Below are 11,947 nucleotides of genomic sequence, written 5' to 3'. Positions count from 1 at the left end.
TATACCTTCTTTAAAGGCAAATAGCAACCTATATCTAATAGCTAGAGTAAGTACGAGGCGTGCGATAGCATATATAGGGCCAAGATCTTGTATTCCTTATATAGATTCTAGAATCCCTTCGAGTTATAGCTCTCGTAGCTATTAATAATAAGTAGTCTCTATGCCCTAGTTATACGAGCTATAGTATACTTCTAGAAATGCTCTAGCTACCGTATACCAAACTCATTATTAGTCTAGCCGTTCTCTATTAGCCCGATTATCTAGTCTAGACCTAAGTTGCCGTCTTAGTACTAGATACTAATATACTGTTTGCCTATAAGGATGACGTAGGGTAGGAGCGCTGTTCCGTCTATATAGATAGTCTTAATCACTATTACCTATTCTCTATTACCCTATTAAACGACCTTCCTCTTTCTACTACGCCTTTCTGAACCCGTAACGACGCTCTAAGACGTAATAATACCTATTATAAACCCTATCTCGTCGAAGTTATAGGTATCCTAGTTAAGGATGCTATACTTCTCCTTTATATTACGTATAAGTAAGAACTACCTCTCGATAACGTCTAGATCTTCTATTAGGGCTCGCTAACGATTGTATCTACGTGTTATACGAATCTTTAGCTCACGATGCCGCCTAATAAACCTGTCTATCCAATTAAGACTAGCGGGCTTAAGACCCTTCTCTTATAGTAATGAATCGGCTATTACTCGTATACTAGCCTTTAATAGCGGAAAACCTCTAAGATCTATCTCGAGTATATACTTAAGTATTACCCTCTCTTCTAGCTCTATAAGCTTCTTTGAATTAGACTCGTAGTCACCCCGAGGAGGTCGTCTATTCAATCGATACCCTAGTATAGTTCGAGACGCGTCGTATACCTTTATAGTAAGTCGATTCGTAATTATCGCGTCGCGTTTTATAGCCTAGATAGCTAAGGTCAGTTTGGCCTCGTTTAAAGATAATACACGCTATAATAGTGGTTATATAGCTATATCTATAGAAGTGGTACAGTTCTTAGCAAAAGTGGCCCGCTCGGTAGTATAGCCCGCTCGGTAGTAAAGTACGTTAGAGCTAATGTCCGTAAGGTTATTACTAGTATTAGGGTAGCGATATATTCTATCGAGTATAAGCTAAAGGCTACTAACGTAAGTAGTAAGATATAGTCGATAGTATAGACTATCTTCTACTATAAGCTAAAGAAACTATATTTACCTCTTAGTATTCTAGCTAATAATCTCGATCTACGTAGTCTTTAGATTACCTATAGTACCTCTAATACTATAACTAATACCTTTATAGAACACCTTACAATATACCTATACGAGGCTCTCGAATAGCTATTCTAAGCTCCGCTACTAATTATCTATACCGAGGTTATAACTTACTAGTTAATATTACTTGAATCTAAGGGACTAAGAATAAGAGCCGGAGCGATAGCTACTTTAAGAGCGAGATAATAATATAAGTTATTGATAGTAGTAGAAGTAAGCTCTTCCTTACTAGAAGTAGTAATATCGTCTTTACTAGTCGTTACTAGTACGCTAGTAATAGAGCCGTCGTTAATACTAGCTATCTAAAAGAGACCTCGTAATATAAGTAGTAGTAGCGATAGTATACCTTCGTAATAATAGTAGGCTCTAATATAATACCTCGAAGAATAGATAATAAGATAGTAGCCGTATTTAGAAGGTTAGTAATAGTAAGAATAAGAATACTAAGTAGTGGATTAAGAGAGATATTAGATAAGTAAATAGCTATATAGTAGTAATAATACCTTTACTAATAACACCTTATTTAGGCTTTATTTCTAGCAGTAAGAACGACAGTAACTACAGCTTATTCAGGCTTCATTCTGAGAGGTGGGTGCCACTGCCAAGCATGCCGCATTCGCCGGTGTCCACACCGAGATTAGCATGCTCCGCAATGTCGCAATCCTTCCGGAAGCTAAGAACGAGGCTAGGACATTATATCAGGAGCCCTCGATTCGAGCCATCCATGTCACACAAGGTATCGTCACGGACGACCACAGCGCTTCGAGATGCCAGCGACGGAGACGACATCGGGGTCTGGACACAGCCATGCAGGCATTCGGAAGCCGCGGAAGTCTCGCGGGCGCGGACTCAGAGCATGTTACCTGCTCAATGGTCTTGACAGTGGCTGACTTCCTACCAGACGACCACTGGCTGTGCCGTTTGCCGGAAGCGACACATGAAGTGCGACGAAGTGAAGCCGGTATGTGGACCCTGTTCTAAGGGCAATCGAGCGTGCTTGTATGGCGCCGTACCTTCCGCACTCGATACATCTGGTCGAGGAGTTCTGGACAGCGAGAACGCGCCACCGAACGCAGACAACGATCCAAATCCTTTGCGCGCCGACTCTTCTCTTGTATCGCCAGGTCAGAGTACGTCACACAGTGGCTTCAGTCGTACAGCCGCTACTGCAAAGCGTGCGAGCTTTTCAGACACTGTGGAGAATCGTCCATCGTCGAGGCAATGGCCCGTCACTCCGACTGACGACAGTCTGCAAGCCTTCAGTCCTCAGAGCAGCTATTCCAACTCAACAGGCTATGGAACAGAGGTGGCTCCACTGCGATGGTTCGGGTTGTTGGCTGGGGACGCAGCGCAAGGCAATCTGGACCTGCCGTCTCTGGAAAGCCTGAGCGACGCTGCTCACGCTCGGCGCTACGAGCTACATCGCGATGGCGTTTCACCTCAGGTAGGTGGTCCGGCAGTCATGGCATGTGCATGCGTGTAGAGTCGCTTCGCCCGTGGGAGTCAGAGTCACATGTGCTACTAAGTTGAGCATATGATGATCTGTGACTTCGGTGTATGAAGCGCCTATCTCACCATGACACCGCAACAGCTTTACAGAATACTCACTGACCAGTCAGGGCCCGCAACCGCCGATCAGTCTCACGCATCCTAGTTTCGCTGATGGGGTAGCTTTGCAGAATCCTTCGAAACTGCTGCAGATCTCAGCGATATCTCCTGCGCCACCGAATGGGGCCAACGGGACCATCGACGAACGACAGTTTTGGCAAGCTTCTGAGCCGATGCAGCTCAAAGACCATGAGTTCGACATTTTTCAACGCTTTGTTACTGGCATCAGCCTGTGGATTGATCTCTTCGATGCTAGGAGACACTTCTCCACGCTCATTCCACACCTGGCGTTGCATAATGAAGGCCTTATGAAAGCTGTGCTTGCCCTTGGTGCTCGCCACTTGTCAATCAAGCCTAAGCACAGTGGGGAAGCCAGTCTCGACCGTACATCTGCTGTGCAGTATTACTATGAGACATTACAGTATCTGCAGTCAGCCATGCGCTTCACGTCATACAAGAACAGCGACGAGCTCTTAGCTACGGTACTCGTAGTCAGCATGTACGAGATGATCGATGGCGCAGGTAAAGGTTGGGAGCGCCACCTCAAAGGTGTCTTCTGGATCCAGCGAAGTCGGGAGATCAATGGTGAGTCGGGAGGTCTCGAACAGGCTGTCTGGTGGGCGTGGCTTCGTCAGGATGTTTGGGCAGCATTCCGAGAACACAGGCGATGCTTTAGCTTTTTCAGGCCAACCAAATCATATCATGACATGGACATGTGGGACATGGCATCGAGGGTTGTCTACATCTTGGCTCAGGCTGTGAACTACAGCTCGAAGGAAGAGAAAGACGAGGAATTCAACCAGCGCTTGATGCGAGGCAACACCCTTCTCAACATGCTGGCGGAATGGAGACAAAGCATAAGCGTGCATTTCTCGCCCCTGCCCGTCGAAGGACCTTCTAACAGAGCGTTCCGGCCGAAGTGGATTCATCCTCCCGCGTTTGGCGTGTCGCTCCAGATGTATAACATGGCTCGTATATTGCTATCGATTCACCAACCATCGGCAGGTGGGTACCTGGAACTTTTGACCAGAGACAAGGTTATTCAGGAGTGTGTTGATGAGATTGGTGGGATAGCGATGAAGCTTTCTGATGATGCATCTCGTTTGATGTCAACACAATGCTTGTTCGCCGCTGGACTTTACTCCAACGACACAGCCAAAAGAGAATTTATCGCGGAGCTCATTCGAGACCACCAAAGCCACACCGGATGGCCTGTGAACATCGATCTGGCCGAGGAGCTGCGACATGAATGGGCCAAGACCTAGATCACCTCCTGATCCAAGCCTCCCTGCATTGAGGTTGAACTTTGGCCCGGTCACTGCTGAACACCAATGGATTATTCATACCTTGAATACTCACTCTGCAGGGCTAAGCAGGACTTTACGGACAGCCTTTGGCGCTCGCGAGGCCAATCGCAGGTGCAACATCGGCGAGGCTGCTAACATGCTACCAAAGCCCTCCGTGGGCGCCTAGTCACATCCGGCTGGTACTCAATTCCCACGACTCCATTGACTGGGAAGTCGATGCTCGTCGCATACGACGCAGCCTCGCTTCAGTGGCTGGAAACTGCGCTTGATTAGCCTAGTCCTAAATGACAAAGGCAGCTGATGACGCCTCGAGCGTGGCTAACGTCTCCAGATGGTCATGCAAGGAAAGTCTCATACATAAGTTATGCTTGCAGTAAAGACTATGGACCCTTTCACGTTCTGCTTGATGAGTTCCCTGGCGGCGGAGCTTGCACAATGGAAGGAGCCATACAACTTCACAATAACGCAGCGCGGCTCGGATCGGAAAAGAGGAATCGTGCAGCGTCTGCCAGCGCCGGGACACTACACGCAGGCTCAGTTTTTGGTTATTGGTGAGAATATGAGCGTATCACTCGTCCTATTCAAGCGGGTTCCAGCGAAGCGACAGCGTTCCGATGCTTCAAGCCGGCGTTTGCTTATGTGCCAACATGGAAGCTCTACTACCAGCGCAGGCACTATCTGTGCAAGGACTAGTGCGTTGTCTCACTCGAGACGAGGTCGATCTTGTGACGCAGTGAATCCTTGTCAATCTGCAGGTACCGATGTCGTGCATGCTTGTGTCTTTCATAATGGGCACAAAAAACGTAGACTGTGCTTGCTACCCGGCTGATGATCAAGGACTATGCATATGATGAAGGACTATTCTACGCTTCACTCATTCATCGAAATCATGGGACAACATCGAATGCATTTTTGGCAGCAAAGTGAAATCGCAAGACACAGGTGGCAGAGAATACTGTCGTAACATAATTGCTAGCCTGTGAATCATGCACAAGTCCGTGCGATCTCCAATGCTCCTGATTTCATGCATCATTAGATCTATTTTCTTCACATGCTTACCAGGCACCTACGCTGCCTGACTGTGTTAGCTCATGGTCTTGATATTGGGCATGCTGCATCGACTTACCAGCAATAGGGATATCGATACCGGTAGTGTAGCTGGCAGAGTCGGACAGTAGATAGGTGTAAGCGCCGCCAAGTTCCTGCGGAAGAGCGAGACGGGGCATACCCCCGTAGTACTTCATCTTGGTCTCCCAGTCTGGCGCCCTTTCAACGTAGTAGGTCATGGCCGTCTTGACAAATCCAGGACTGATACTGTTGATCCTGATACCGTGCTGTGCCCACTCCATCGCAAGAGTATGGCACATGTTCCGAACAGCGGCCTTGGTACCTCCGTACGGTGCAGAAGGAGCAGCTCGGTTCGGCCTGTACGATGTCATGCTTGCGGTACACACGATCGAGCCTTGGATGCCAAGCTCGATGAACTTCCTCGCCGCCGCTGTTGCACAGTTCCAAACGCCGAACACGTTCAAGTTGAACAACTGCTTCACCTGCTCTAGTGAGAATTCTAGTGCTGGCTGATGCTTGGTCATGCCTATAGCCAGTCAGTTGTATGTTGAAACAACAACGAGACTGTGTGCTTACCCGCATTGCAAACCATGCCATGTATCGCGCCTTCGGCCTCGGCAATAGTGTCTACTGCCTTCTTGACACTCTCCTCGTTGGTCACATCGGTCTGAATGTACTTGAACCGTCCCGGATTCCTCTTCTCCAGGGTCGAAAAGTCTTCGGAGGGCTCCATCAGATCCAGGGAGTACACTATTTCGGCAGAGTTGGCAAGGCATACTTCAGCAATGCCAAGTCCAATGCCTCGATTTGCCCCAGTGATGGCAATCACTTTATCCTTGAGAGAGATCTGCCAGTTGAAGTCCGGCGGCGGCAGAGTAGATAAGTCTGGTGTGTTCTCGCTGTGTTCGGCGTCCATACTGTCGTTCGCATGGCCGTTTGCCGACCCTCCGTTCTCGAGAGGCACTGCTTGAACCATAGTGAGAAGGATGCGGACAGGCTCACTTGAATCTTCGAGCTGGGGAAAGTAGTGAGGGAAGGGATGTAAGGCAGCACTTACACTTCCAGCGTGAGCAAGGAGCAGTTATAAAGGACAGGTTCGAGACGCGGCAGTGCGGTCAGACAGTATAATAGACAGCATTGAGGCAGGTCTGACATGATCGGCAACACGTACATGTACCGAGGAGCATGCGGGTGGCCACAGTTAGCAGCGGGAAAGTGATGCTCCACGTGGAGCAATACCCAAAGGTGCTGCACACTCCTAAGCTCAGGTACTCAGCCTACGTGGTCTCGGCTTCTACACTATACCGTAAGCGGGCGCGAAGCTGCACGTAGGCTAAGAGCGCAAGTCGCTTTTTAGTAGATAGCCCTATAGAGGATTTTTAGATATTATAGTACTACGAAATTGTATATTCTAAAGAGTATAATCGATTCTACCGTATTGTATTATATATTCCCGCTCTTGATAAGTATACTTTACCTTAAGTTTGCTACTATAGCTAACGTAAAGCACTAGTAAGCTAGGAACACTAGTAAGCTAGGAATTTTGTCTTAGTACGACTAACTCGTATTCTTTATTAATTGTTTTTACTACTATTAAATAGAGAACTAGTGAACTATTACGGGCGAGAGTACTATAATATAGTCGGGCAAAGACATATATAGTTACGCGAGCTATCTAAGAGAGCGCGAGAAGCGTAAGAAGATAAAGTCGCACGAATCGAGCTAGCGGGTACTAGCGGCCGCTAGCGCGCGGGCGTATAGCCGACAATACTATATTATAAGGCAGTTCGTAAAAAGAGCTGTCTCGTAATAGTATCCCCCCTCCTCGAATAAGGAGCTCCTACGACGTTTCTACGTTTAATACTCGGAGCGTATAGAGGGCTATTACTAGTACTAATACCGGTACTAGGTTTAAGAGCTTTATCGAGGAAGCTATAGTTATGCCGCGTTTATATATACGGTCCGAGTATTAGCGCTAGCCCGTATTAAGTTACTAGCTAATCGAGTCCGTCGAAGGTAGGCTTAGGCTTATCTAGGTGTCGCTAGTAGAACGCGATTACGAGTTCTTTATATCTAAGTAGTACGGCTAACTACTTAGCCTAGCTCCGCGTACGATCCTTCTAAATAACTATATACTATATATAGTTATACCTAATCTTAGAATCTACTAGATCCTCTACTTTATATTACTCTAATACCTAGCCTTCGCGTTCGACGATTACGGGCGCTAGTAGTAGTTTACGTTATCTAGGTATCCCTTCGGTTACTACGCGGCGTAACTTACTCGTATAGAACACGTTATAGATTTATATCATATCGCTAAGTTCGAGTTTATACGAGCGTCTACCTACGGCCCTAACGACTCGAAACGGTCTAAGGAACTTGTAATCGAGTTTCTTACTTAGGCGTATAGTCTTAATATTACGGGTATCTAGTAGAACTATATCGTTAGGCTAGTAAGTAGGCGCTAGCGCTCGCCGAGTGCTTACGGCGTCGGCCGTTCGTACTTACGTAAAAGTATATACGTCGCGTAGCTCGTCTAGGCGGTCGCGGCGTATAGACTCGAGTACCCGCCGTATTTATACTTAAGTGTCTTATATATTATTAACTAACGCGTTAGCGGCCTCGACGTTAGGTACTTCCCGAGCTATAACTTATAGTTTAGCTAGGCTACTAAACTCTATTCGCGGGTAGCGGCTAGAGTTAGTAAAGAATAGAGTCATTCCGGTACTTATAGACTCGTAATTATTAAGGGCGAACTTAGCGTCGGGTAGTAACTCGACCTAGTTATCTTGTTAATAGTTAGTAGATAGATAGATAGATAGATAGATAGATAGATAGATAGATTTGTTATTCCCCTATTCTAGGACTCTATCCGGCCTATATAGGTATATATCTATTGTTATATATAAAGGGAAACCCGAATAGGTAAAAACCCTTCCCGCCCCCGACTACTCCTTATCTAGATTAGCTTTCCCTCTAAACATACGTAGTCTATATCACTACCCCGTTAGCCCCCGCTCCTAGCCGGTCTCGTCGCGCTACGTCGTATCCTCTCTTCCTATACTACTCCTACTAGCCGGTACTACTCTAGCCAGCCCTTCTCTAGTATCTAGTTCGTAATGCGCTGTAGGTCCTTAGCGTTATTAAGAAGTGCCCTAATCGTCCGGTTCCTCGCCTTTACTATCTACTCTCCCCTTCCTAGCGACTACCTCGGATAGACGAGGAGTACGTACCGTACGTTCTAGGAGTAATAGCCGTAGGGGTAGCTAGTATTTGTATATCCTAGAACCTTCCTCTATAATAGGTACCCCTAGAGGCCGATGTGTTCGCTTCGTAGTTAGGTTACTATACTACTCTATACCCTCCTAAGGCGGTAGTAGATAAGCTTCGGGGGGTGCTTGACCGCGGATTTCGTAGCTAACTATTCCTTAGGTTGTCCCGCTAGCTAAGGGCGTCTACTATGCCCTACACCCTAGTTGTTCTACCTCTCTTTCTATAGTTACTCTATAAACGACTTCTTACCTTCCTATCGTATTACTAGCTATTCGTCCCTTACCCGGTAGTTCGGCTCGTTTCCGGGTCGAATGCCCTTATACGCTAGTACTAATTCGCGGGCCCTTACGACTATACTAGCGATAACCTTCTATACTAGGTACTATACCGACTTGCCTAAGTAGGAGGTCCGTAGTCCCTAGATATATAGGTCGATCGGCGGTATAGCGGTCTCGTACTTAAGTATCCTTATTAGTGTCGACTTATATACCCCGGTGACCTTCCTTAGGCATTAGTTTTAGATCTTCGCTAGCGGCGCGACGAGTCCCTTCGATAGGTAGGCCCTCTTGCCTAAGGACTATACTTAGCTACTATAGGTAAGGACTAGCCGTATAATAGCCTTATATAGAAGTCGTAACTACCGGAAGTCCGCTCCCTATATAGACGTAGTAAGCCTCTAGTATAATGCTATATTCTATTTAGCTTTCCGTAATATTGCCTATACGTACTTCCTCTACCGTAGCGCCGGGTCTACCTATAGTCCGAGGATCCTAAGCTAATTCGCCGGGTTAGTCGTGTATCTCTATATCTAGATAGAAGCTTATATATTATAGAACCGTAGCCGGCGCGTAAAGTATATCAGATTATACTTTTCTAGGGCAAACCGAGCCCCGTGCCTCCTAGCCTAGTCCTCGTAGATCTTATACTTCTCTTCTAGTAGCCTATAGTTCTCCTTAGTCGAGGAAGACTACGCTAGGATATTCGTGTCGTCTACGAAGCCGCTCGTAGCGGTGTTCTAGGATTCTAGGGCTAGGAGTAGCGTCGCTATAAAGAAGAGAAACAGAATAGGTACTAGCGTTAAGCCTTACGGGACTCTAGTATAGACTGCTTAAAATAGGCTTCTATACTAGCCGACTAGGATCGACGTGCTACGGTTTTAGAGGTAGGACCGTACGAAGTTAACAAGCTACTTAGGGAGTCCTTTCGACCTTAGGATATAGAGTAGCCGCGGGTATAACACGTAGTCGAAGGCTCCCGATATATCTAGGCTAAGTAAGGATACTACCTTGTCCCTATTCTTATACTAGATAGCCTTTACCTAAGAGGTAATAAGTTCTATCGCGGATAGTATCGATCGCTATAGCCGCGTACCTATCTAGGTGTCCGGGAGTAGGGAGTATTCCTCTACCGCCTCGGAGAGTCTCGTTATAACTAGCTTCTTAAGCGCCTTCCTAAGAGTGTTAAGGAGCGTAATTAGGCGGTACGACTTCACCTACGTATAGTCTTCCTTTTACGGCTTACGTAGGACTACTATCGTCGATTATTTAAATACTATCGGGTAGTATCCGGTCTATAGGCAGGCGTTAAAGATTGCTATAACTACTAGGGCTAGTTGATCTCTATACTTCTTTAGTAGCTCGTTTAGGATCCTATCCGGCCCCGGGGCTTTCTTCGCTAGTAACTTCCTAAGTATAGCGGCAACTTCTCCCTCGGACACCTCCTATTAGACCGCGATACTAGGGGCTAGGGGAGTAGAGCTATTTATATCGCTTAGATTAGCCTCGACTAGGGGCGGGAAGAACTTGCTAGCTAGTAGACGCGCCTTAGCCTCGGGGTCGCTAACCGGGCTACTAGGCGATTATAGCGCTAGGACAGAGAAGGAGGGGCCCTATATAGGGTCCTATCGGGCCTATTTCGCTAGCTTCTATATCCTCGCTAGCTTACCGGCGATTTCTTCTACTATAGCCCTCTAGCCGACTACTTTCTCCCTCCGTATTATAGCTTTCTTCTATTAGTATACCTCCCTATATACGTTCTAGGCCTCCTCGCTATAGCTACTCGTCTATACCCGGCGGGCTCTCCTTACTTCTCTTACTACCGTAGTATACTTCGGCGTCTAGTATAGTTTAGACTATATCGTTAGTTAGGTAAGCGGAACGTAAAGTAAGGTCGCTTTTCTTATTTCGTCTATTAACCCTTAGACTGCCTCGTCTATCTCGTCTTTACTATTGTATTACTACTACGCGATCTAGACTAGCCTCTCGGAGTTATCGAGGTACGCCTAGATATTAGCCTAGTAGGCCTTTCCCTAGTTTAGCTTAGGGGTTTTCGCTAGTATACGTTATATCTATATCGTAATAGAGGTCCTGACTAGTATATAGTCTAACGACGCCTCGAGTTTATATTCGATCTTATAGTAGGTTACCGTATAGTAGTAGCTATCTAAGATCTAGAAGAGGTCGATCGTGCCTTAGAGTCCCCCTCTCTTCTAGGTGCCTAGGTCCTTCGGGGTATTAAGGGCAATTACGTTACTCGCTATTAAGTCGAGTACTTCGTCGGCTATAGGGTGCGGCTATATAAGGCTTTCCTAGGAAGGGTAGTATATATTAAAGTCTCCTACTACGATATAGTACCCTTGTCTCTTAAGCGTACTGTCTAGGTGTCTATAGATCCTAAGGTCGCGGCTAGACCTCGAGGCTAGCGGTTATATATATAGGTTGTATATCTAGGTACTACCTACGTAGAGGAAGGTAATATCGCCCCCGCCTTCTTCGTCTACGTAGTATACTACCTCCTAGTCGGATTCTAGTATGTCCTTACTAATATAGAAGTACGTACGGGGTCTACCGTCGCCTCGTAGGTATGTCGTATAGCCTAGTAACTTATAGGTCGTTAGTCTCTTATAGTACGGGTTAATCTATAGCTCCTAGATTACTAGGACGTAGTAGACGTACGGGTCCGCCTCGTATAGAAAATGGTTCTAGACTATATCCTTACTATAGTTAACGTTATACTAGATAATACTAAGCGTATCGAGGCTAGTTATCGGTATCGATAATCATTTCCTCTATAGCGTCCTATATCCTACTACCTTATACGTCCTAGTCTACGCCTATCGGCTATATACTAAAGGGGAGCCGGGCCTAGTTAGATTCCCTCGCCGTAGCTAGTAGAGCACGTAGCCTCCCGTACGCCCTAGGTTACGTATCCTTTATATCGTTCTCGGCCCTAGGGCGCTTATACCCGACCGCCGCTAGCTAGTTCCGGTATAGGCTAGCCTTACGGTCGCCGTAGAATCTTAGGGCGACGGTTCTATTTGTGATTGCCTTGTTTTTCGCTAGTTTCCGCTATAGGCATTCCGCGCTATACGATAGGTAGTGGCCCGGACAGTTCGCGTACCGTCTCGTAGCCGAT

General features: G+C 46.6%; 2 protein-coding genes across 2 annotated transcripts; one reads left to right on the top strand and one right to left on the bottom strand.

The window, feature by feature from the left end:
• Positions 1-1,916: 1,916 nt before the first annotated feature.
• On the top strand, positions 1,917-4,147 carry CLAFUR5_01067 (uncharacterized protein; the record flags this gene model as incomplete). The annotated part of the gene is made up of 3 exons (XM_047900215.1): positions 1,917-2,132; positions 2,176-2,718; positions 2,894-4,147. The coding sequence occupies 3 exons, from the start codon at positions 1,917-1,919 to the stop codon at positions 4,145-4,147; spliced, it is 2,013 nt and encodes a 670-aa protein (XP_047755764.1).
• A 1,097-nt stretch (positions 4,148-5,244) lies between these two features.
• Positions 5,245-6,233, bottom strand: CLAFUR5_01066 (putative NADP-dependent mannitol dehydrogenase; the record flags this gene model as incomplete). Its single annotated transcript, XM_047900214.1, has 3 exons — positions 5,245-5,264; positions 5,316-5,783; positions 5,834-6,233. 3 exons carry the CDS (start codon positions 6,231-6,233, stop codon positions 5,245-5,247), a joined length of 888 nt encoding a protein of 295 aa, XP_047755765.1.
• Between the last annotated feature and the right edge of the window lie 5,714 nt (positions 6,234-11,947).

The sequence above is a fragment of the Fulvia fulva genome, chromosome 1, assembly GCF_020509005.1.
Source record: "Fulvia fulva chromosome 1, complete sequence".
Classification (NCBI taxonomy): domain Eukaryota; kingdom Fungi; phylum Ascomycota; class Dothideomycetes; order Mycosphaerellales; family Mycosphaerellaceae; genus Fulvia; species Fulvia fulva.
The sequence above is the reverse complement of the archived record's forward strand: the minus strand, read 5'-3'. Positions and strand labels throughout refer to the sequence as shown.